The sequence below is a fragment of the Erinaceus europaeus genome, chromosome 6, assembly GCF_950295315.1.
Source record: "Erinaceus europaeus chromosome 6, mEriEur2.1, whole genome shotgun sequence".
NCBI classification, from domain to species: Eukaryota; Metazoa; Chordata; class Mammalia; order Eulipotyphla; family Erinaceidae; genus Erinaceus; species Erinaceus europaeus.
In genome coordinates, this window is record NC_080167.1 from 816,604 (window position 1) to 841,558 (window position 24,955).

Consider the following 24,955-nt stretch of genomic DNA (forward strand, 5'->3'; position numbering starts at 1 on the left):
GTACCTCTGTGTGTTCTGCCAACTTGTGTCCGGCCTGCACGCTGCCACAGCCACCTGGCCTGTCTGAGACCAGGATTCTGAGCACTGCCACCCAACACCCACAGGTCTTAGGGATGTCTCTTCTGTGCGCAGAATGGGGGCGCATCGAGGCCCTGGAGGGGAAAGGGTGAGGATGTTGGCAGAGGCCTGCCCTGGATGGAGAGAAGCATCCCTAGTGAGGTAGACTGTCGTCAGTGACCAAAAACAACCAGTAAAAGGATCTCAGTGGGCACAGCTGGCAGAGCCTGTGTCTGTGACTTCATCTTTAGAAATATTTAGTTTATTTCTACTTTTCTCATGGGGGTGGGGCAGGAGGAGATAGCAAGAGCCTTGCTGAGTTCTGGCTGGTGGTAGTGCTGGGGATTGAACCCAGGACCTCAGAACTTGAGGCGGAAAAGTCAGCAGAACCACTTCTAAGGGTCCGGGCAGCAGGAGCCCCCACGCGTGAACCCTGAGCCCTCAGCCCTTCCTGGTCGCCCTCGACTCAGAGAGTGGGCACCCGTCTCCTCCCAGGACGACCCCCACTGTCTGTCTGGCAAGGGGAGCCGGGGAGAGGGAGAGACGTCCTGTGGCCTGTCACGCCAGCTGTCCCCAGGGTGGCCCTGCAGGAGACCGGCTGTGCCCGCGCTGTTTGAAGATCAGATTACAGCCTGGTCAGCCGTCCTGCAGGCAGCCCTGAACAGGCACGCAGTCCGGATGCCACAGATGCCCCGCGGAGGGAGGGGGGCTGGCGCAGGGGCTGTCCCCCATGGGGAGGGACTGGGGCTCAAACCTGGGTCTTTGTGCACTAGAACGCGCGCACTCAACCAGGGGCACCACCACCCAGCCCCTTATTTTTTAATTTTTAATTTTATTAGTGACTTACTATTGGTTTAGAAAATTACAAGATAACAGGGCTATAAAGTTCTGTGTCTCCCTCCCCTCTACTGGAAAGTGCAGTGGTTCTCTCAAGGTCACAGACAGGGGCTGCTATTTCTGTGTCTGTATGTATAGAGACCTGCCCAGTTTACAACTCCCTTCTCTGCTTTCTTCCTGCAAATCCTTTAACTAACAGTGGACCTCCCGGGCTGGTTCTTAAGGTCTCTTCTGCTTGTCCTTCTTCTTCTCCTTTTTAAATATATATATATATTTCCTTTTGTTGCCCTTCTTGTTTTATTGTTGTCATTGATGTCATTGTTGTTGGATAGGACAGAGAGAAATGGAGAGAGGAGGGGAAGACAGAGAGGGGGAGAGAAAGACAGACATCTGCAGACCTGCTTCACCGCCTGGGAAGCGACTCCCCTGCAGGTGGGGAGCTGGGAGCTCAAACCCGGATCCTTACGCCCGTCCTTGTGCTTCGCGCCACCTGCGCTTAACCCGCCGCGCTACCACCGGACTCCCTGCTTGTCCTTCTATCTCATGTCACTTAGGTGTCTGTCCAGCACTGTCCACCAGCCTGCCGCTGAAGCCTGTTGTCCTCTGGCCCCGCGCTCAAAGGCCCTCCCACCCGGAAGCCCCCCGGCCCCCTGCACCTGGCCCGGGCTTGACCTGTGTTCTGCCGCGTGGCAAGGCCTCAGCGGTGAGGAGGAAAGGCCGGTGTGGGCGAGGCTCCTGGTGCTTATACACACAGGTCTCCCCGCTCAGGCTGTTGTTTACTCCCCACGTGACCTTTCCAGCACCCCCGGCCCTGTCAGGCTGTGTGGGGGTGCCCTGCACTTTGCAGAGGCCGTGTGCTGGGGGTATCCCCAGGGCCCTGCTGGTCAGCTGCCCATTCTCTGCACCTCCTCCGTCATTCTCAGCTGCGGCCCATAGACATGCCGTCTCCACAGACACCCCCATCTCCACAGACAACCCCGTCTCCACAGACACCCCTGTCTCCACAGACACACCTGTCTCCACAGATATACCATCTCCACAGACACCCCCATCTCCACAGACAACCCCGTCTCCACAGACACCCCTGTCTCCACAGACACACCTGTCTCCACAGATATACCATCTCCACAGACACCCTGTCTCCACAGACACACCATCTCCACAGACACACCATCTCCACAGACACCCCCGTCTCCACAGACACCCTGTCTCCACAGACACCCCATCTCCACAGACACACCATCTCCACAGACACCCCCATCTCCACAGACACACCATCTCCACAGACACCCTGTCTCCACAGACACCCCATCTCCACAGACACACCATCTCCACAGACACACCATCTCCACAGACACCCCCATCTCCACAGACACCCTGTCTCCACAGACACCCCATCTCCACAGACACACCATCTCCACAGACACCCTGTCTCCACAGACACCCTGTCTCCACAGACACCCCATCTCCACAGACACACCATCTCCACAGACACCCGTCTCCACAGACACATCATCTCCACAGACACCCTGTCTCCACAGACACACCATCTCCACAGACACCCTGTCTCCACAGACACCCCATCTCCACAGACACATCTCCACAGACACCCCATCTCCACAGACACACCATCTCCACAGACACACCATCTCCACAGACACCCCCATCTCCACAGACACCCTGTCTCCACAGACACCCTGTCTCCACAGACACACCATCTCCACAGACACCCCCGTCTCCACAGACACCCTGTCTCCACAGACACCCCATCTCCACAGACACCCCATCTCCACAGACACCCCATCTCCACAGACACACCATCTCCACAGACACCCCTGTCTCCACAGACACACCATCTCCACAGACACCCTGTCTCCACAGACACCCCATCTCCACAGACACCCCTGTCTCCACAGACACCCCACCTCCACAGACACCCCTGTTTCCACAGACACCCCATCTCCACAGACACACCTGTCTCCACAGACACACCATCTCCACAGACACACCTATCTTCACAGACACCCTGTCTCCACAGACACCCCATCTCCATAGACACACCATCTCCACAAACACCCCCGTCTCCACAGACACACCTGTCTCCACAGATATACCATCTCCGCAGACACACCTGTCTCCACAGACACACCATCTCCACAGACACCCCTGTCTCCACAGACACCCCATCTCCACAGCCACACAGACACCCCATCTCTACAATACCCTCGTCTCCTCTGGTGTCACTCTCGGCTATATCCACAACACCCTGTCTCTAGACACCCCATCTCCACAGACACTCCAACTCCACAGACACCCCGCCTCCATAGACACCCAGGAGTGTGGGCCCGTCTGCTCTGCCACCACCAGCCGCATGGTCACAGGATGAGCTCTTAGTCCAGACCGGCCTGTGTCCACTTCACTGCCATGATGGCTGCTTTTCAGGGGCAAGACCATGCGCTCCTTCAATGCCAGAGACACAGAGGGTCCAGCACCGTCCCTGCTTGCAAGGCTGCCCCTTCGCGTGGGTCTCAGGCATGGGCTGCCCCTCGGCCTGAAGTCTCGTCAGTGACAAGGACCACGCGTCTCCCCAGCTCAGGAATGGACCCAGATGCCACAACTGGGCATGACACAGTGCAGACCACACTCGGGGTCCCCAGAAGCCCCTCCCTCCCAGACCAGCCTTGGAGACCCCAGCCCCTCCCTCCCTGCCCAGACCAGTCTTGGAGACCCCCAGCCCAGCTCCTCCCTGCCCAGACCAGCCTTGGAGACCTCAGCCCAGCTCCTCTCTGCCCAGACCAGCCTTGGAGACCCCCAGCCCAGTCCTTTCCTACCCAGACCAGTCTTGGAGACCCCCAGCCCAGCTCCTCCCTGCCCAGACCAGTCTTGGAGACCCCAGCCCAGCTACTCCCTGCCCAGACCAGCCTTGGAGACCCCCAGCCCAGCTCCTTTCCTACCCAGACCAGTCTTGGAGACCCCCAGCCCAGCTCCTCCCTGCCCAGACCAGCCTTAGAGACCCCCAGCCCAGTCCCTCCCTGCCCAGACCAGCCTTGGAGACCCCAGCCCCTCCCTCCCTGTCCAGACCAGCCTTAGAGACCCCCAGCCCAGCTCCTCCCTGCCCAGACCAGCCTTGGAGACCCCAGCCCCTCCCTCCCTGCCCAGACCAGCCTTAGAGACCCCCAGCCCAGCTCCTCCCTGCCCAGACCAGCCTTAGAGACCCCCAGCCCAGCTCCTCCCTGCCCAGACCAGCCTTGGAGACCCCCAGCCCAGTCCCTCCCTGCCCAGACCAGCCTTAGAGACCCCCAGCCCAGTCCCTCCCTGCCCAGACCAGCTTTGGAGACCCCCAGCCCAGCTCCTCCCTGCCCAGACCAGCCTTGGAGACTCTAGCCCAGCTCCTCCCTGCCCAGACCAGCCTTAGAGACCCCCAGCCCAGCTCCTCCCTGCCCAGACCAGCCTTGGAGACCCCAGCCCAGCTACTCCCTGCCCAGACCAGCCTTGGAGACCCCAGCCCAGCTCCTCCCTGCCCAGACCAGCCTTGGAGACCCCCAGCCCAGCTCCTTTCTGCCCAGACCAGCCTTGAAGACCCCAGCCCAGCTCCTTTCTGCCCAGACCAGCCTTGGAGACCTCAGCCCAGTCCCTCCCTGCCCAGACCAGCCTTGGAGACCCCCAGCCCAGCTCCTTTCTGCCCAGACCAGCCTTGGAGACCCCCAGCCCAGCTCCTTTCTGCCCAGACCAGCCTTGGAGACCTCAGCCCAGTCCCTCCCTGCCCAGACCAGCCTTGGAGACCCCATCCCAGCCCTTCCCTGCCCAGACCAGCCTTGAAGACCCCAGCCCAGTCCCTCCCTGCCCAGACCAGCCTTGAAGACCCCAGCCCAGACCCTCCCTGCCCAGATCAGCCTTGGAGACCCCCAGCCCAGCCCTTCCCTGCCCAGACCAGCCTTGGAGACCCCAGCCCAGTCCCTCCCTGCCCAGATCAGCCTTGGAGACCCCCAGCCCAGCTCCTTTCTGCCCAGACCAGCCTTGGAGACCCCCAGCCCAGTTCCTCCCTGCCCAGACCAGCCTTGGAGACCCCCAGCCCAGCTCCTCCCTGCCCAGACCAGCCTTGGAGACCCCCAGCCCAGCTCCTTTCTGCCCAGACCAGCCTTGAAGACCCCAGCCCAGCCCCTCCCTGCCCAGACCAGCCTTGAAGACCCCAGCCCAGCTCCTTTCTGCCCAGACCAGCCTTGAAGACCCCAGCCCAGCCCCTCCCTGCCCAGACCAGCCTTGGAGACCCCCAGCCCAGCTCCTTTCTGCCCAGACCAGCCTTGGAGACCCCAGCCCCTCCCTCCCTGCCCAGAGCAGCCTTGGAGACCCCAGCCCAGCTCCTCCCTGCCCAGACCAGCCTTGGAGACCCCAGCCCCTCCCTCCCTGCCCAGAGCAGCTTGAGGAGGTGATTGACCCAGCCTGGCATCCAGGTGTCCTCATGTGTCAGTCAGCTCAGGGGCACAGCCTCGAGGTGGGAAACCAGATGATGTGTCTGACGTGGTTGTGGTGACCAGTCTGTTTTTTTCTTTTTTTGCCTCCAGAATCCACTGCTTCTGGTAGCCATTTTTTTCCATTTTGTTGAATAGGGCAGAGAGAAATTGAGAGAGGAAGGGAGAGAGAAGGGGGGGACACCTGCAGACCTGCTTCTCCCACTGCAGGTGGGGAGCCAGGGCCTCGAACCTGGATCCTTGTGCGGGTCCTTGCGCTCTGTACTATGTGCGCTGAACCGGCGTGCCGCCCCCACGTCCAGCCACAGTCACATGCGGCCGACGGCCTCCCCGCAGGGCAGAGAACCCGTGCGCGCGACTCTGCTGCCCGAGCTTGGGGGGTGCCGCCAGCCTGTGCGGTCCCCAGAGCCAGGAGATCAGCTTGACCTTTCACCCCGGGGCGGGCGGAGGGGGCTCTGACTAGCTCGACCCCTGTCTCCAAATGAGATGCCTGCTCTGCGGAGACCCTGAGCACAGCTGTGCCACTGCCCGTGCCATGCCCGCTGTTCCCTTGGGGTCCCGGCGGCGACTTGGGGGCTCCTCTGCCTTGGCGGGCCCGGGCACAGGGTGAAGGGTGCGTCTGTCGGCCCCTATATTTGGAACGGCTGCTCTTCCGCCTCTGACAGGTCGGCGGCGGCTGCAGTCACAGATGCACCAGGCAGCGGGCGTTTAAATTTAGCTCCCGCTCGTGTGGAAAGGGACGTCTGCGTCTTCCAGCACTAGGGGAAGCGGAGAGAACTAGAAGCTCCCGCTGGGATGTGGGGGGCCGGGGCGAGGCGTGGCCGGCATGCCTGGTCTGGGGGCGCTCGCTGGCCCCACACACCCAGTCGGGTGTTCCGTGCAGGGCACAGCAGGCGTCTAGGCCACTGGCTGTTGGGTGACCGCTGGCATCTAGGTGCCTGGACCTCTCCCACTGCGCACGCTCAGACCCGCCCTGCTGGCCACGGTGAGGCAGAGCCTCTGGGCAGTTAGCAGAGCTCCGCTGGGGCTCATGGGAAACTGGGACTGGGGGACAAGAGACAGGACCCCGGGCACAGTCTATAGTCTACAGCCACAGGACCCAGAATCAGCTCTTTCCAAAAGTTCTGGGCCCCAATTTTCAGTAAGATCCCCCTTAATACAAAAAGAAAAGTCAGGGAGTCGGGCTGTAGCGCAGCGGGTTAAGCGCAGGTGGCGCAAAGCACAAGGACCGGCATAAGGATCCCGGTTCGAGCCCCCGGCTCCCCACCTGCAGGGGGGTCGCTTCACAGGTGGTGAAGCAGGTCTGCAGGTGTCTGTCTTTCTCTTCTCCTCTCTGTCTTCCCCTCCTCTCTCCATTTCTCTCTGTCCTCTCCAACAACGACAACAACAATAATAACTACAACAATAAAACAACAAGGGCAACAAAAGGGAATAAATAAATAAAATAAATATATTTTTTTTTTAAAAAAGAAAAGTCGATAGATGATCCCCATTATGAGCATAAGGACTGAGATGGGCGGAGGTCGTAAAAGGTCGGAGCTGTCAGGGCTTTTGCGAACAGTGGCAAGAGGAGGGGGTCCCGTGAGGGTACAGCCGCTGCCAGTGACTTCTGCCCACTGCGTGACTCCCACGGCCACCCACTTGCACAGCAGACCCCCGGCCAGACTAAGAGCTCATCACTAGTCTGTGGCTCTCCCACCACACTGACCGCTGGCTCCGTTCCGAGCTTTCTGGAGGTGCGTGTGTGCAAGTGTGTCTACATGTGTGTGAGTGTGCACATGTGCATGTGTCTCTGTGTGCATGCCGTGCTTATGTGTGTGTGTGCACGCAGCCAGGCGGCCTGTTCTGTGACCGTAGATGCTACATGTGTGTGAGTGTGCACACGTGCATGTGTCTCTGTGTGCATGCCGTGCTTATGTGTGTGTGTGTGCACGCAGCCAGGCGGCCTGTTCTGTGACCGCAGGTGCTCAGTCTGTCACTCAGGCCGTCGGGGCAGGGGATGTGGTGGTGCCACCAGAGCCTGTGCCTGGGCAGTGCTGCCCCAGGCCTGGCTGGAGTCGGCTGGCCACGAGGGCCAAGTCTGCACCCACCCAGCAGCCCGGCACTCCCAGGTTGAGCCATGGGGACAGAGCCCCAAGAGCAGTGGACAGAGCCGGGAAGGCCACAGCCAGCACGTCAGGGAGCGTGCGACGGTCATAGTGCCCTCCTTCACTGGCACCTGGTGGTCACGAGCACACATGCTCAGCGAGGGGCCAGGGTGAGCACAAGCACTGGAGAGCCGCCCAGAGCCTTGGGGCACCGCCTGTGAGCGGGGGCTGGGGACCCAGGAGCAGACGGGGTCTGGCTGAGACCTGGTGACCTGCGGACCATCCTGCAAGGCCCCCAGCGTCTGAGCAGGGTGGGAGCATGTTCACTGTGGGTGTTGTTTCTCTCCTTTGAGGAGATAAGTCAGGATGGAGGGGGCTCTGCTGATGAGGGTCCCAGCCCCTCAGGCCACGCGGGGGAGCACAGGCAGGGCCGCACCCACTGGGAGAGCGCCAGGCTCTCTGGGTGCCAAGACAGGGCCAGCAGAGTGCCTGTGTCACGGGGTGGCAGCTCAGCCGCGGGCTGGGCCTGGGCTCCCTTGTTGCTGGCAGTCCTGCTCCCTGGGGTCCCCACAGGACCCGCAAGTACTCTGCTGTGAAGACGTGACCTGCGGCCTCTCCCTGCTGGCACCAGGCCCTCCTAGCCCTCCAGCACCTTCTAGGAGGCCAGAGAAGAGCACATGTGGGAGTGGGAGGGGCCTCAGGGTGTGGGGGTCTCAGTGTGTGGGGCCTCAGGGTGTGGGGTCTCAGGGTATGGGGTCTCAGGGTATGGGGTCTCAGGGTGTGGGGTCTCAGGGTGTGGGGCCTCAGGGTATGGGGTCTCAGGGTGTGGGGTCTCAGGGTGTGGGGGTCTCAGTGTGTGGGGCCTCAGGGTGTGGGGTCTCAGGGTATGGGGTCTCAGGGTGTGGGGTCTCAGGGTGTGGGGCCTCAGGGTGTGGGGTCTCAGGGTGTGGGGCCTCAGGGTATGGGGTCTCAGGGTGTGGGGTCTCAGGGTGTGGGGGTCTCAGGGTGTGGGGTCACAGGGTGTGGGAGTCTCAGGGTGTGGGGTCTCAGGGTGTGGGGTCTCAGAGTGTGGGGCCTCAGGGTGTGGGGTCTCAGGGTGTGGGCCCTCAGGGTATGGGGTCTCAGGGTGTGGGGTCTCAGGGTGTGGGGTCTCAGGGTGTGGGGTCACAGGGTGTGGGAGTCTCAGGGTGTGGGGTCTCAGGGTGTGGAGTCTCAGGGTGTGGGGTCTCAGGGTGTGGGGCCTCAGGGTGTGGTGCCTCAGGGTGTGGGGTCTCAGGGTGTGGGGCTTCAGGGTGTGGGGTCTCAGGGTGTGGGAATCTCAGGTTGTGGGGCCTCAGGGTGTGGGGTCTCAGGGTGTGGGGCCTCAGTGTGTGGGGCCTCAGGGTGTGGGGTCACAGGGTGTGGGGTCTCAGGGTGTGGGGCCTCAGGGTGTGGGGTCTCAGGGTGTGGGGTCACAGGGTGTGGGGTCTCAGGGTGTGGGGTCTCAGGGTGTGGGGTCTCAGGGTGTGGGGTCTCAGGGTGTGGGAGTCTCAGGGTGTGGGGTCTCAGGGTGTGGGGTCTCAGGGTGTGGGGCCTCAGTGTATGGGGCCTCAGGGTGTGGGGTCTCAGGGTGTGGGGTCTCAGGGTGTGGAGCCTCAGGATGTGGGGCCTCAGGGTGTGGGGCCTCAGGGTGTGGGGGTCTCAGGGTATGGGGTCTCAGGGTGTGGAGTCTCAGGGTATGGGAGTCTCAGGGTGTGGGGTCTCAGGGTGTGGGGTCTCAGGGTGTGGGGGTCTCAGGGTGTGGGGGTCTCAGGGTGTGGGGCCTCAGGGTGTTGGCCTCAGGGTGTGTGGTCACAGGGTTGTGGCCTCAGTGTGTGGGGTCTCAGGGTGTGGGGTCTCAGGGTGTGGGGCCTCAGGGTGTTGGCCTCAGGGTGTGTGGTCACAGGGTGTGGGGTCTCAGGGTGTGGGGTCTCAGGGTGTGGGGTCTCAGGGTGTGGGGCCTCAGGGTGTTGGCCTCAGGGTGTGTGGTCACAGGGTTGTGGCCTCAGTGTGTGGGGTCTCAGGGTGTGGGGTCTCAGGGTGTGGGGCCTCAGGGTGTTGGCCTCAGGGTGTGTGGTCACAGGGTTGTGGCCTCAGTGTGTGGGGTCTCAGGGTGTGGGGGTCTCAGGGTGTGGGGCCTCAGGGTGTTGGCCTCAGGGTGTGTGGTCACAGGGTTGTGGCCTCAGTGTGTGGGGTCTCAGAGTGTGGGGGTCTCAGGGTGTGGGGCCTCAGGGTGTTGGCCTTAGGGTGTGTGGTCACAGGGTGTGGGGTCTCAGGGTGTGGGGTCTCAGGGTGTGGGGTCTCAGGGTGTGGGGGCCTCAGGGTGTGGGGTCTCAGGGTGTGGAGTCTCAGGGTGTGGGGCCTCATGGTGTGGGCCTCAGGGTGTGGGAGTCTCAGGGTGTGGTGGCCTCAGGGTGTGGGGTCTCAGGGTGTGGGGCCTCAGGGTGTGGAGGCCTCAAGGTGTTGGGGCCTCAGGGTGCTGCTACCTGGTGGCTGCTCAGTCCTCTGGAGCCCTCCCAGCACGTGTGTGCCCTGTGTGGAAGCTGAGGTTTTGTGTGAGCCAGGACTGTCCTGGTGCCCAGGTGGTCTGACGCCCCCTCCTGCAGCAGCTGGGCCTCCGCGTGGGAGAGGCCGCACACGGAATCGTGTTCCTTTGCATTCATTCTGGCAGCACGTCTCCGGCACCGGTCCATTAGGGAAGGTGGGGGCCAGCAGGTGCCGACGCTCTCTCCGGCGTGGTGGGTGGGGGCCAGGCCACAGCTGGGCTGTCCTGTGACAGCGGGGCCTTCCAGGATGTCTAAATAACAAGCCAGACAGGGCTCGCTTGCCGTCGATGTGATGCTCCTTGTCCCCGGGACAGCGGTGCCTGCGGTGGGGCCGCCAGCCACAGGCCGTGAAGGGAAGCCGGCTGTGAATGTGGCCATGGGGGTCACAGCCACCCACCTCCTCCTAGCCCGACCGCCCTCTCCCAGCTTCCTCACGGCTTGAAGGCCAGGCCCACATGGGGCCTGCTTCCATGTCCGACTCAACCCCCCTGCTCCCCGGCCCCGACTGGGTGCCCCGGGGGTGTCCGTTCAGATCCGACCTCACCCTGGGCAGGCAGCGCATGGTGGGCCCAGAGGCCACCTCCCATGGTGCTGCCTGTGCCTGTGGCTGTCCTGCCGCAGACACAGTCCTCAGCCACCCAGAGAGCCGGTGGTCACTGTGGAGGTGGAGCTTCTGTGACCTGGTCCAGCCTGGTGTGGTCCTTGCCATGGGTGCTCAGTGACCCAGCCAGGCTCTGGTCACCCACAGCCCAGCTCTGAGCCCTGTGACCACTGAGCCGCACCGAGGCCGGGTCGGGCAGAGGCTTGGGGGACATCCTGGCTCTCTGTCACCGCCTGCTGGACCAGAAGGCAGAGGCCCCTCAGCTCAGCTGACGCGGCCCACCGCAGATCCCCCAGAGGCCACTGTGAGTCTGGCTGTGGCCCTGGCCCGCACAGGCTCTGCCCCCAGGCGCACCCAGGAGGGAGCCTTCCTAGGAAGCCAGAGCACTCCTGCTCCCAGCTGCCGCAGCCCTGGGCCTGCACCCTCTCCTCTGAACCGCTGCTGCCACGCGTCCCCACCAGACAGCACCCAGGGTGCTCCTAGATCTGGGGGTGGGCAGCAGAGCCCCCATGCTCGAAGGGACAGGGCTCAGAGCTCAGCAGGGAGAGCGCAGCCCTGAGGCCTGCTCTGCACCCTGGTTCACCCTGCCCTGTCCCTTCTTCTAGCGTTTGCCCTTCTTCCGTAGCCAGTCAACAGCGTCAGGTTGAGCCTGATGTAAAGTTTCGAGACCTCCTTTGAATCTGGAGAGGTGGCAGTCGTTGACTATGTGGGTCATAGTCTGTCTGGAGCCGCAGGGGCAGTTCGGGTCGTCTCTGGCTCCCCAGCGATGGAACATAGCTGCGCACCGGCCATGGCCTGTTCGATAGCGATTGAGGAGGGCCCAGTCATAACGTGCTAGGTCAAAGCCGGGTGGACGCTCGCAGGGGTCTGTGATGAGGTGTTTGTTCTTGACCTCAGCTGACTGCCAGCTCTGTTTCCAAGAGACTGGAACAAAGAAGTTCAGTGTAGGCGTAGGGGACCAGATTGGGTGACGAGACGTCAAGCGTTGGACAGGGTGGGCGAAGATATCCGCGTATATTGGCAGGTCCGGTCGAGCGTAGACGTGGGAAATGAACTTAGATGATGCCGCATCCCGACGGATATCTGGCGGGGCGATGTGGCTAAGAACTGGCAGCCATGGAACCGGGGTGGAACGATGGTTCCAGAAATTATCCTCATGGAGGAATATAATTTGGAATCGACCAAATGGACATGGGGGCTACGGAACCATACTGGGGCACAGTATTCTGCAGTGGAATAGCATAATGCCAGAGAGGATGATCGCAGTGTGGAAGCGCTCGCGCCCCATGAGGAGCTGGCCAGTCTTGCAATGATGTTATTCCTCGCGCCCACCTTTGCTGCAGTTTTTATGAGATGTTCGTGAAATGACAGAGTGCGATCGAGAGTAACGCCAAGATAGACTGGCTGGGCTTCATGCCGGATTCTCGTATCGCCAAGCTGCACATTAAGCTCACGCGAGGCCGAGGCATGGTGTAGATGGAAAACAGATGATACCGTTTTTGCAGTGCTAGGGATTAGTCACCATTTTTTACAGTAATCAGATATCAGAGACATGTCTTTAGTGTTTCCTCGAGGATGTCGAACTTGGATGCCTGAGTTGCACAGCAGATGTCGTCGGCGTAGATGAACTTCCTTGAAGAAGTTTCTGGGAGGTCATTGATGTAAATATTAAATAGTGTAGGAGCCAGAACAGAGCCCTGGGGGAGGCCACTTGAGACAGGTCTCCATCTGCTAGACTTGTCACCCAGATGCACCCGGAATCTTCTGTCCCTATAGACTGTGAACAGAAGACACGCCCGGGAGTGCCCGTCCTGAGCACAGCCATGCAGGGGCCTGGCTGGACCACCAGGTAACCCCAGCCTGGGCGTCAGTGGGGAGGTGGGGCCCAGGTAACCCCCATCCTGGGTGTCAGTGGGGAGGAGGGGCCCAGGTTACCCCCAGCCTGGGCGTCAGAGGGGAGGAGGGGCCCAGGTAACCCCCATCCTGGGTGTCAGTGGGGAGGAGGGGCCCAGGTAACCCCCATTCTGGGCGTCAGTGGGGAGGAGGGGCCCAGGTAACCCCCATCCTGGGTGTCAGTGGGGAGGAGGGGCCCAGGTAACCCCCATTCTGGGCGTCAGTGGGGAGGAGGGGCCCAGGTAACCCCCAGCCTGGGCATCAGTGGGGAGGAGGGGCCCAGGTTACCCCCAGCCTGGGCGTCAGAGGGGAGGAGGGGCCCAGGTTACCCCCATCCTGGGTGTCAGTGGGGAGGAGGGGCCCAGGTTACCCCCATTCTGGGCGTCAGTGGGGCGGTCATGGGGGTGCCAATGGAGAGTAGCAGGACATTCCTGGGCCTCCCCCCATGCCAGGGTGGGCTGAGAAGACCTGGTTTCAGGCTCAGGCTCAGGGCTGGTGCGTCCACTTTCGGTCCTTAGATGGTCTCCCAGGTGAGGGGGGCTCCTGGCTTGGGACCAGGATGGGGGGACACCAGGATGGAGGGGACACCAGGATGGGGGGACACCAGGATGGGGGGACACCAGGATGGGGGACACAGGATGGAGGGGACACAGGATGGGGGAAAATCAGGATGGGGGGACACCAGGATGGGGGGGGACACCAGGATGGGGGACACAGGATGGAGGGGACACCAGGATGGGGGACACCAGGATGGAGGGACACCAGGATGGAGGGACACCAGGATGGAGGAACACAGGATGGGGGACACAGGATGGGGGACACCAGGATGAAGAGACACCAGGATGGGGGACACAGGATGGGGGGACACAGGATGGAGGGCCACTGGATGGGGGGACACCAGGATGGGGGAACACCAGGATGGGGGGACACCAGGATGGAGGGACACAGGATGGGGGGACACCAGGATGGGGGGACACCAGGATGGGGGGAAACCAGGATGGGGGGAAACCAGGATGGAGGGCCACAGGATGGGGGGACACAGGATGGGGGGACACCAGGATGGGGGACACAGGATGGGGGGCACAGGATGGGGGGACACCAGGATGGGGGGACACCAGGATGGGGGACACAGGATGGGGGACACAGGATGGGGGGACACCAGGATGGAGGGCCACTGGATGGGGGGACACAAGGATGGGGGAATGCCAGGATGGGGGGACACCAGGATGGAGGGACACAGGATGGGGGGACACCAGGATGGGAGGAAACCAGGATGGGGGGACACCAGGATGGAGGGCCACAGGATGGGGGGACACCAGGATGGGGGGGACACCAGGATGGGGGACACAGGATGGGGGAACACCAGGATGGGGGACACAGGATGGGGGGACACAGGATGGGGGGACACCAGGATGGGGGACACATGATGGAGGGACACCAGTATAGGTGACACCAGGATGGGGGACACAGGAGGGAGGGACACCAGGATGGGGGATACCAGGATGGGGGACACCCGGATGGGGGGACACCTGGATGGGGGACACCAGGATGGGGGACACCAGGATGGAGGGACAGCAGTATGGGGGACACAGGATGGGTGGCACCAGGATGGGAACAACAGGGTAGGGGTACCAGGTGGGCCACCAGGGGGGGTGAGGGCCCAGCCTCACCGCCCACTTTGCCCCTGTAGGTGAGGCGGACGATGGCACCCCACTGCACACCCCCAGCTCCACTCGCCTGTGAGGTGACCCCCGGGCTCTGAGCCAAGCTGGAGAACCTAGAGCAGGTCCTCAAGGTGGGAGGCCTTGGCTTTCGCTGGGGGTTGGGCAGGAGGGGCCCGGGGTTGCCAGGGCGACAGGCTGGTGGTGGCGAAGCCATGAGGCGTCCCCCCCCACCTGTGGTGCGGGCCTACGACTGATGATGAGAAAAGGCGGCTCTGGGGTGAGGCGGGGCACGCACAGGCCGGCAGAAGCCGCCAAGCTCCCCCGACATTGCACGTGACCCGTCCCGGTCCCCAGCACATGCGGGAGGCCGACCAGCAGCAGCGGCTGGAGCAGGAGCAGGAGCAGGAGCAGGAGATCGAGCTGCTGCAGAAGGTGGGGGCCGCGGGGTGGGGTGCGGGGGGGGGCTGGGACCCGGGCGAGTGGAGCCACACCTGCACCAGGCTGCCAGCGAGAGAGGAGCGGAGCCCATGCCCATCTCATTCACCTCAGCAGACAGACAGACAGACAGGGCCCAAAGGAGGGAGGGAGGGAAGGAGGGAGGGCGGGCCCCGGGCTGCCTGCGGAGGCAAGGCTGAGGTGCTCTGTCCCCAGCTGTGGGGCCTCCGGGTGGCACAGGTCCTCACCTTCCATATGCCCCTCAGGGTCTCACAGGCAGCACCCCAGCCTGGGGCTCAGGGCAAGCAGCTCTGTCTGGCGTCCGTCCGTCTGGGCCCACTGCGGCGAGCGGCCCTTATCAGATAGGCAGCCCGGCCCTCGTTAGACCGCCCGCCTCAGCGCCCGTCCCGGCAGCTGCCGGAGCGGATATTGTAGGAGACTCTGTGACTCGGCATGGCCGCACCCGGGGCCAGTGTGGTCTCCAGACAGCGGGGCACAGAGACCACAGCGTGCTGGTGGGGCAGGACCCCAGCCTTGACGGTGGGGTTGAGTGAGCGGCCACTGGGTGCCCTCTGATGCAGCCGGGCCAAGAGCAGGGTGGCAGCTGGCCAGAGTGGCTGGTGAGCAGTGGGGTGCCCGCTGCCCGGCCTGTGCTCTGGCCCTGACCAGCCTCCTGAGGCCCCGCTGTGGGGGCTGGGTGTTGGCCCCCAGTCAGTGCTGCCGACTCCACCACTCCTGGTGGCCACCATTCCCTTTTCTCTTTCTTTTTGATAGAGGGAGAGAGACAGAGAGGGGGAGACAAGGAGAGAGAGAGAGAGAGAGAAACAGAGTAGGAGAGACACCTGCAGCCCTGCTCCACCACTCAGGAAGCTTTCCGTGCAAGGGGTGGCAGAGGCTTGAACCTGGGTTCTTGCACGTGGTGACAAGCACTATTACCGGGTGAGCCACCACCTGGCACTAGTGTTTGTGTTTTTAATTTTAATTAACTAAGAGAAGCAGGGAGGGAGCTAGTGAACGAGGCCACAGCCCCCACGCTCCCCCTGGTACAGCGGGGGCTGGCCTGGAGCCTAGTGGCACAGGGCCAAGCGGCACACCGTCCAGCTGAGCTCTTTGCCAGACCCACATGTTTTATTTATTTATTTATTTAAAGATTTTATTTATTTATTAATGAGAAAGATAAGAGGAGAGAGAGAGAAAGAATCACACAACACTCTGGTACATGTGCTGCCAGGGTTTGAACTGGGGACCTCCTGCTTGAGAGTCCAATGCTTTATCCACTGCACCACCTCCTGGTCACTATTTATTTATTTATTTTCCCTTTTGTTGCCCTTGTTGTTTTTATTGCTGTTGTAGTTATTATTGTTGTTGTTATTGATGTTGTCGTTGTTGGAGAGGACAGAGAGAAATGGAGAGAGGAAGGGGAAGACAGAGAGGGGGAGAGACAGACAGACACCTGCAGACCTGCCTCACCGCCTGTGAAGCGACTCCCCTGCAGGTGGGGAGCTGGGGGCTCGAACCGGGATCCTTAGGCCGGTCCCTGTGCTTTGCGCCACCTGCGCTTAACCCGCTGCTACTGCCCGACCCTGCATTTTTACAGATGTATTTACCATGTGGAGCACCCGGCGCCAGAACACGGTGTGAGCATGGTGCCTGTGTCCCTCTCTGTCTCTGTCTGAAATGAGAAACGGCTGGGCCTGGAACAGTCACAACACAGTTTTCCATGTGCTTCTTTTCCTTTCTCTCTCTCTCTCTCTCTCTCTCTTTCTTTCTTTCTCTCTCTTTCTTTCTTATTCTTTTTCTTTTAAATTTTTAAATTATACTCATTCATTCATTTATTGGATAGAGACAGCCAGAAGTAGAGAGGGGGAGAGATAGAGAGACACCTGTACCGTGCTTCACCACTCCTGAAGCTTTCCCCCTGCAGGAGGGGACAAGGGGCTCAAATCTGGGACCTGGAGCATTATAGCATGTCTGCACAGCCAGGAGAACACCCACCCGCATTTCCATGTGTTTCTATGCAGAAATGTCTCATGACTTTCCTCACAGCCCAGTGTTGGTTATTTCAGAGACAGACAGCATGAGCGCCAACCACACTGGCATATGCATACGAACAGTGCCGGTGCTGCCTGAGCTTGGAAAGGCCCCTGTGTCAGGCACCCCACACCTCAGGGCCACACAGAACTGAGCCCCACAACACACACACCTTAGGGCCACACAGAACTGAGCCCCACAACACCTCAGGGCCACACAGAACTGAGCCCCACAACACCTCAGGGCCACACAGAACTGAGCCCCACAACACCTCAGGGTCACACAGAACTGAGCCCCACACACACCTCAGGGCCACACAGAACTGAGCCCCACAACACACACACCTTAGGGCCACACAGAACTGAGCCCCACAACACCTCAGGGCCACACAGAACTGAGCCCCACAACACCTCAGGGTCACACAGAACTGAGCCCCACACACACCTCAGGGCCACACAGAACTGAGCCCCACAACACACACACCTTAGGGCCACACAGAACTGAGCCCCACAACACCTCAGGGCCACACAGAACTGAGCCCCACAACACCTCAGGGCCACACAGAACTGAGCCCCACAACACCTCAGGGTCACACAGAACTGAGCCCCACACACACCTCAGGGCCACACAGAACTGAGCCCCACAACACACACACCTTAGGGCCACACAGAACTGAGCCCCACAACACCTCAGGGCCACACAGAACTGAGCCCCACAACACCTCAGGGCCACACAGAACTGAGCCCCACAACACCTCAGGGTCACACAGAACTGAGCCCCACACACACCTCAGGCCACACAGAACTGAGCCCCACAACACACACACCTTAGGGCCACACAGAACTGAGCCCCACAACACCTCAGGGCCACACAGAACTGAGCCCCACAACACCTCAGGGCCACACAGAACTGAGCCCCACAACACCTCAGGGCCACACAGAACTGAGCCCCACAACACCTCAGGGTCACACAGAACTGAGCCCCACACACACCTCAGGCCACACAGAACTGAGCCCCACAAAACCTCAGGGCCACACAGAACTGAGCCCCACAAAACCTCAGGGCCACACAGAACTGAGCCCCCCGGCCCCGACCTTGCAGCCCTGACCCCTGCCGAGAGCATCCGCCAGCCCGCAGTGGGAGGGCCTGGAACGTGGGGTGCGGGTCAGTGCCTGGCCACGGCAGTGACCTTTCTCTCCCCCCCCCCCGAAGGCCCAGGTGGAAGCCAAGCAGGAGCACGAGGGGGCCGTGCGGCTGCTAGAGGTGAGCGTGGCGACTGGCAGAAGCGGGGTGTCGCCAGGGTCTGGGGCTCTCTCCAGCAGCCTCCTGGGGGCTTGGCAGAGGGCACTTCTGTTAGCCACCCCAGGGCTCCCCTCACCTCGGGGTGGTGGGGCCAAACTGCTTGTACGCGTCTGTTCCGCCCAGGGTGAAGGGGCCAGGCCGGGCAGCCCTGCTCCCTCCCTCGGAAGACCCCACCTCACACAGGAGGGCCACAGTTCCAGGCTGGGCGGGGTGGGGACAGGGTTGCCTGCTGCTCCCTGAAGCCCCCGTGCCCGGCCATGGCTGGTGGGTGGAGGCCGCTCTCCTGGCCCTCGCTGCAGGGTGCGTCCAGGTGGCAGCTGTCGGCACAGGGCGGGGTTCTGGGTGCTGGATGCTGTCAGGGGCAGAGGGCTGGGTGCTGGGTGCTGAGTGCTGGGTGCTGAGGGGCAGAGGGCTGGGTGCTGAGTGCTGGGTGTTGAGGGGCAGAGGGCGGGGCTCTGGGCGCTGCGTGCTGGGTGCTGGGCGCTGGGTGCTATGTGCTGGGCGCTGCCGGGCGGGCACTCACCTCATGCGCTGTCTTGCTTTGCCCGCGGCCAGAATGCCTTGGACAGCATGCAGGTACTGGTCCCATGTGCGGCGGATCCTCTGTGGGGCCGCGGGAGGCAGGGGCTGTGTCACTAAGAGGGCTGACGGGCCTCGATGGCTGCCCCCGCCCCCCCCACCCCCCGTCGTCGCAGGCAGACCTGCCCCTGTGCCCCTCAGCTGTGTCTGCCCACCCACCTCGGACCCAGACGGGCACGCTCAGCCAGGCTGGAGCTTGGTGTGGGCTTAGGAATGCAGGCTTCTGGCTTCCTGGCTTCCAGCTCTCCCGCCAGCCAGCAGCCTCCGGGCCTCTGGGGCTTGTGGAAGGCAGATGGGGCCGGGCCGCTGCTTGAGCTGTGGGTTCGAGCCCAGCCCGGGGGAGCTGTGTGGGTGGCGGGGCAGTGCTGGGGGAGCCTGACCCAGAGCAGGGCACTGGGCCTGGCAGTCTCTCCTGTGCCCTGCGTGCTCCAGGCCCAGGGCACGAAGGAAATGCAGAGTCTTGGCCCTGGTCTCCAGAACCAAGCCTGAACCAGGGAAGGGCCCTGAATCTGCTCTGAGCAGCTGGTTGTAGGGAGGAATGAGGCCCGTGGCCCACAGGGGGCGGATGGAGGAGCTCGTGCCTGGCAGTGGGGTCTCTGGGGGAAGGGCTCCCAGCCGCCGTCCCCGCGACCGGCCTGTCATGGGTGCAGCCCCCAGCTGTCAGCACCTCCACTGGAAGCAGCACCCAGCTCCACCCGCGTCCTGGCCTGAGGCGGGAGATGTGTCTCCCCCTCTGGGGATCCTTGAGGTGCCCCCAAGCAGCTGAGACCGTGACCCCGCTGAGCCTCCCCTCCCAGGGTGCCCGGTCCTGCCCAGCCCAGCTATGCCACGCTCATAGACTCAGGCCAGACCCAGCGGGTTGGGAGGCTCTGAAGAAGCCCTCCGAGGCTGAGCCCGGCTCCTTCAGCCCTGCAGAGGAACTGACAGCAGGTCTGAGGTCTGTCAGGGCACCACCTGGCCCAAGAAGCCAAAATGTTGAATGGGGTGGGGGGCTCATCAAGCTGTCCAGCAGAGGCCAGGTGGGGTCCCACAGGTGGGGTGGGCTGGCCAGGCCTGGAGGAAGCCCCCCGGCAGGCCCCAGTGTGCCCCCATCCCGGGTGGAGTCTGGGGGGCAGGGGCCAGAGCACAGCGCCCACGATTGCCCAAGTGACCTTACAGGGCACTATGGGGCTGAGGGGCCACTCTGTCCCAACCAGGGCTCTTCTGTCCATCAGCCCCCAGGTGTTTGCCCCCTGGGCTGGAGGCCTGTAGACCGTGGACAACCATGGGGGTGCTGCTGCAGTCACCTGGGCACAGGGCCAACCCTGCTGCACCCCTCTCACAGAACCCACAACCGCTCACAGAACCTCACCAGACACACCGCCTGGCCCTTTAGCCCACAGAACCCACAGCCTGCCCCCTCACCACAAAGACCATGACTTGCTCCAAACCACAGAGACACGGCCTGTCCCCTCACCACAGAGACACGGCCTGTCCCCTCACCACAGAGACACGGCCTGTCCCCTCACCACAGAGACACAGCCTGCCCCCTCACCACAGAGACACAGCCTGCCCCCTCACCACAGAGACACAGCCTGTCCCCTCACCACAGAGACACGGCCTGTCCCCTCACCACAGAGACACGGCCTGCCCCCTCACCACAGAGACACGGCCTGTCCCCTCACCACAGAGACACGGCCTGTCCCCTCACCACAGAGACACGGCCTGCCCCCTCACCACAGAGACACGGCCTGCCCCCTCACCACAGAGACACGGCCTGTCCCCTCACCACAGAGACACGGCCTGCCCCCTCACCACAGAGACACGGCCTGCCCCCTCACCACAGAGACACAGCCTGGCCCTCACCACAGACACACAGCCTGGCCCTCACCACAGACACACAGCCTGCCCCCTCACCACAGAGACACGGCCTGCCCCCTCACCACAGAGACACGGCCTGCCCCCTCACCACAGAGACACGGCCTGCCCCCTCACCACAGAGACACGGCCTGCCCCCTCACCACAGAGACACGGCCTGCCCCCTCACCACAGAGACACGGCCTGCCCCCTCACCACAGAGACACGGCCTGCCCCCTCACCACAGAGACACGGCCTGGCCCCTGCCCTCATGCCCCAGCCTCACACCCACCCAGCGCTCGTGCCCAGCCCCCTGCCCTCGTGCCCCAGCTTTGCGCCCCCTGCCCACAGGACAAGGTGCGGGAGCTGGAGCAGCAGTGCTGGGAGCAGAGCCAGCAGTTCCGCCTGCTGTCGCGGGGTCTGGAGCAGTTCTGGCAGCACGCCGGCCACGTCCACCAGCCGGGCGGCCCCTTGGTCCCCGGCAAGTCCCTCCCGCCCCTCATGAACGGGCTGGCCGCCTCCCTGGGCAGAGGTGAGCGCCTCACAGGGTCCACGGGGTGGGGGGCAAGGGGGCAGGCGGCCCGTCACCCGTGCCCGTCCGCCAGGGCCCGAGAGCACCGTCGCCAGCCGCACTGGGATCCGTGACTTCCTCCGGCCGCTGGAGCCGCTGTCCCTCAAGCCCTCCTGCCTGCCCAGACCCACCAGCCCAGGATGCAGATCGGAAGCAGATGTGAGCGCTCCTCCGGCCCCAGCCCTCTGCGAGGCCCACGCCCCAGGCCGGGAGGCTCGGCAGCACCTGGGGACGCCGTGCCCCGGGCCGCCAGCTTCTGTGCCCCGGGCCGTGGAGGGAGGTGGCACAGAGTGAGGGCAGGGACGCACGCGCTGACACAGGGCCACCTCCTCCAGGCAGGCTCCCTGGCCTGCCCCCCGCTCCGTCCCTCTGTGCCAAGTGGGAGCCAGCACACTGCCCACCCTGGTCTGGCCCTTCGAGCAGGGGGCCGGTCTCAGCGACCGCCCTACCCTGTGAGGAGTGTGTGCCGTGGCTGCACGGGGCGACGTGTCTGGGCCACCCTGGCAGGCCCCCTGGGGGTGTTATGCCTCGCTGACCCACCCGCCCTTGACAGATGGACGGTGAGCGGAGCGCCAGCCCCTCCAAGCAGAGATACTCGGGGAAGGTGCGCCTGTGTGTGGCCCGCTACAGGTGAGGCCACAGCCCTGGCTGCGGGGCTTCTGGGAGCCAGTCCGGCGCATGGCGTCTGCACCCACCTCTGCTCAGTGATGCCACCGAGAGCCGAGGTGGGCAGGGGCGGGCGCCAGGCGCGGGGTCGGGAGCATCCGGCCACTCCTGGGCTGGGCTGGGCCGGCCGAGGTGGGCTCGGTGAGCTGCCCTGCCCGGGTGATGGGAGGCCGGCCACGCTCCTGTCTCTGCAGTTACAACCCCTTCGACGGCCCCAATGAGAACCCCGAGGCTGAGCTGCCCCTGGCGGCGGGGAAGTATCTGTACGTCTACGGGGACATGGACGAGGACGGCTTCTACGAAGGTCGGTGGCCTCCTCTGCCAGGCCCCCAGCCGACCCTCCCGGTGGTCGGTGCCACTCAGCCCCGGACGCTGACTCACAGGCTCGGCTCCGCTCTGCTTCCCAGGGGACCCTGGTGGCTGGCGTTGCCGGGGGTGTCCTCCCCCCTCCTGGCCGTCCTCTGGGCCAGGGCGGCTCCCGCCAGGGTGCGCCGCGACCCGCCCTGCTGGTGCCCGGGGCTGGGCTGGCCCTACCACCTGCCCAGACCGGGCCGGGACCACACGGTCAGGGAGGGAGGGAGGGGCCAGCCCTGTGTGCACGGGGCGGCGGGGCAGACGGGCGGGGGGGGGGGGGGCGGCGGCATGGGGGAGTGTCCCGCCCCCACCGGGCGGGCGCCCTGGTGACCCACGCCGCACTGCGCCTGCAGGGGAGCTGCTGGACGGACAGCGGGGCCTGGTGCCCTCAAACTTCGTGGACTTCGCGCAGGACCCCGAGTCCCGCCCGGCCGGCACGCCGGGCGGAGGAGGGCAGGACCCGGGCCCGGAGCCCACGCTCCCCGGCCCGCCGTCCCCGCCGCCCCCCGAGCCCGACGCGGCGCCGGATTCGGAGCCGGCAGAGGACGGGGAGGACTCGGTGCCGTACCCCCGCGGCATCACGCTCATCAAGCAGCTGGCCAAGAGCGCGATCGTGGGCTGGGAGGCGCCCGCGCTGCCGCCCGGCACCAGCCTGAGCGGCTACGTCGTGCTGGTGGACCAGGAGCCGCGCCTGAGCCTGGCGCCCGGGGGTCGGCCCAAAGCGCTGCTGGAGAAGCTGGACGTGGCGGCCCGCACGCACCGCGTGTCCGTGCAGTGCCTGAGCAGCCGAGGCGCCTCGGACCCCATGCGCTGCACGCTGCAGGTGGGCCGCGACGTGGCGGTGGCGCCGTCACAGCTGCGCGTGGACCGGGTCACTCCGAGCTCGGCGCTCCTGCTGTGGCAGCCGGCCGACAGCAACTACCGGCACGCGGTGTTCCTGGGCGAGCAGGAGCTGGGCGAGGCGCGCGCCGCCCAATACACCTTCGCGCTGCGTGAGCTGCGGCCCGGCACCGCCTACCACGTGCGCCTGCTCGCGCGCCCCCACCACACGCCCTGGCAGCTGCCGCTCGAGCAGAGGGAGCGCAGGGAGGCCGGCCTGGACTTCCGCACGCTGCCCACAGGTGGGTAGGAACCAGGGGTGTCGGTGAGGTGTCTGTGGGGGTGTCTGTGGGGGGGTGTCTGTGTGGGTGTCTGTCTGGGTGTCTGTGTGGGGGTGTCTGTGAGGTGTCTGTGTGTGGGTGACTGTGTGGGAGTCTGTGGGGGTGTCTGTGGGGGTGTCTGTGTGGGTGTCTGTGTGGGGGTGTCTGTGTGGGTGTCTGTGAGGTGTCTGTGAGGTGTCTGTGTGGGTGTCTATGTGGGGTGTCTGTGTGGGGGTGTCTGTGTGGGTGTCTGTGTGGGTGTCTATGTAGGGGTGTCTGTGTGTGGCTGTCTGTGTGGATGTCTGTGAGGTGTCTGTGAGGTATCTGTGTGGGGGTGTCTGTGTGGGGGTGTCTGTGTGGGTGTCTGTGTGGGTGTCTGTGAGGTGTCTGTGTGGGGGTGTCTGTGTGGGGATGTCTGTGGGGGTGTCTGTGTGGGTATCTATGTGGAGGTGTCTGTGTGTGGGTGTCTGTGTGGGTATCTATGTGGAGGTGTCTATGTGGGGGTATCTGTGTGGGGGTGTCGGTGAGGTGTCTGTGGCATGTCTGTGTGGGGGTGTCTGTGTGGGTGTCTGTGTGGGGATGTCTGTGTGTGGGTGTCTGTGTGGGTGTCTGTGAGGTGTCTGTGTGGTGGTATCTGTGTGGGGGTGTCTGTGAGGTGTCTGTGTGGTTGTGTGGGAGTGTCTGTGTGAGGTGTCCTTGTAAGGTGTCTGTGTGGGTGTCTGTGTGAGGTGTCTCTGTGTGGGGGTGTCTGTGGTGTGTCTATGGGGGTGTCAGAGGTGTGTCTGAGGTGTGTCTGTGGGGGTGTCAGAGGTGTGTTTGTGTGGGTGTCTGTGTGGGGGTGTCTGGGGTGTCTGTGTGGGGGTATCTGTGTGAAGGTGTGTGTGAGGGGTGTCTTTCTGTGTCTCCCCAGTGAGTGAGGCTCATGTTCTGCCCTCCATTCCCTCAAGTTCAGTGAGGAGGGCGAGGGAGGAGAATTGAGGGAAGGGAGTGGATCATGGAGAAGGTGGGGGAAGGAGGACACTCGGTCTTCCCCCGCAGGCCTGGCCCAGGCTCGGCTTCTGGAAACGCAGAAGTTGATGTGGGGTAACCTGCACGTCCCTCCTCGGGGCCATTCTTGGGGGGCTCACCTGCTGCAGGCCGCACTTGCCATCCCCCCCAGGTCCTCCGGATCCTCCTCGAGACATCATGGTCCTCGCAGGGCCCACCCCCAGCAATGTGCTGGTGTCCTGGAAGCCACCCACCCTGACTGCCACCGGCCTGTCCAATGGGGCCGCCGTCACGGGTTACGGCGTGTATGCAAAGGACCAGCGGGTGAGTGGGCCTGGCGCCCACACCAGCGTCCATCCAGGCCAATGGGCCTCCCCACCCAGCCCCTCTCTGGGCTCCCCCTGCTCACCGGGGCCCTAGGGACTGGGCAGAACTGCACCCTGCCCCGAGCACCAGGCAGGTCCTGTGACTGCACATGGTGGCGTCACAGCAGGGGACCCTCTAAGCAGAGGGGCCCAGCCTCAGACATGGCCACTCAGGCCCACCCTGTCCCTAAGGGTGCACCACGGTTCCCCACCCTGATACCCCCACCCCCCACCCTGCCCCGGGCTTGGCAGCCAGGGGCCTGGCCCACTGAGACAGGGTGCAGTGGCTGGGTGGACGCCCTGTCGGGGGGGGGGGCTGTGCCTGCAGCAGAGCCCCCTGTGTGGGGTGTGGGGAGACCTCACCTGCCCCTCCTCTGGCTGTGTGTGTGACCAGCATTCCCATAGATGTGGGGTGAGTTGACCCTGTGGGGTGAGGTGACCCTGTGGGATGGGGTGACCCTGTGGGATGGGGTGACCCTGTGGGGTGGCCCCATGTAGTGATCCTGTGAGGTGTGATG

The 24,955-nt window shown here is 63.5% G+C and overlaps 1 protein-coding gene across 13 annotated transcripts in view; it reads left to right on the top strand.

Moving 5' to 3' along the window:
- RIMBP2 (RIMS binding protein 2) overlaps window positions 1-24,955 on the top strand; it is a 50,721-nt gene that overhangs the window by 12,769 nt on the left and 12,997 nt on the right. For 3 of the 13 annotated variants that reach the window (XM_060192758.1, XM_060192757.1, XM_060192747.1), the window contains exons 2-11: window positions 12,392-12,464; window positions 14,199-14,303; window positions 14,527-14,604; window positions 17,851-17,901; window positions 20,707-20,887; window positions 20,961-21,085; window positions 21,480-21,556; window positions 21,787-21,896; window positions 22,300-23,067; window positions 24,245-24,396. In XM_060192758.1, coding sequence (XP_060048741.1) covers window positions 14,530-14,604; window positions 17,851-17,901; window positions 20,707-20,887; window positions 20,961-21,085; window positions 21,480-21,556; window positions 21,787-21,896; window positions 22,300-23,067; window positions 24,245-24,396 — 1,539 coding nt within the window. In that variant the 5' untranslated portion in view covers window positions 12,392-12,464; window positions 14,199-14,303; window positions 14,527-14,529. Of the gene's footprint in view, window positions 1-12,391; window positions 12,465-14,198; window positions 14,304-14,526; window positions 14,605-14,980; window positions 15,148-17,850; window positions 17,902-20,706; window positions 20,888-20,960; window positions 21,086-21,479; window positions 21,557-21,786; window positions 21,897-22,299; window positions 23,068-24,244; window positions 24,397-24,955 lie in introns of those variants that run through there. The other 10 variants (XM_060192751.1, XM_060192749.1, XM_060192750.1 and 7 more) reach the window with 7 other exon arrangements.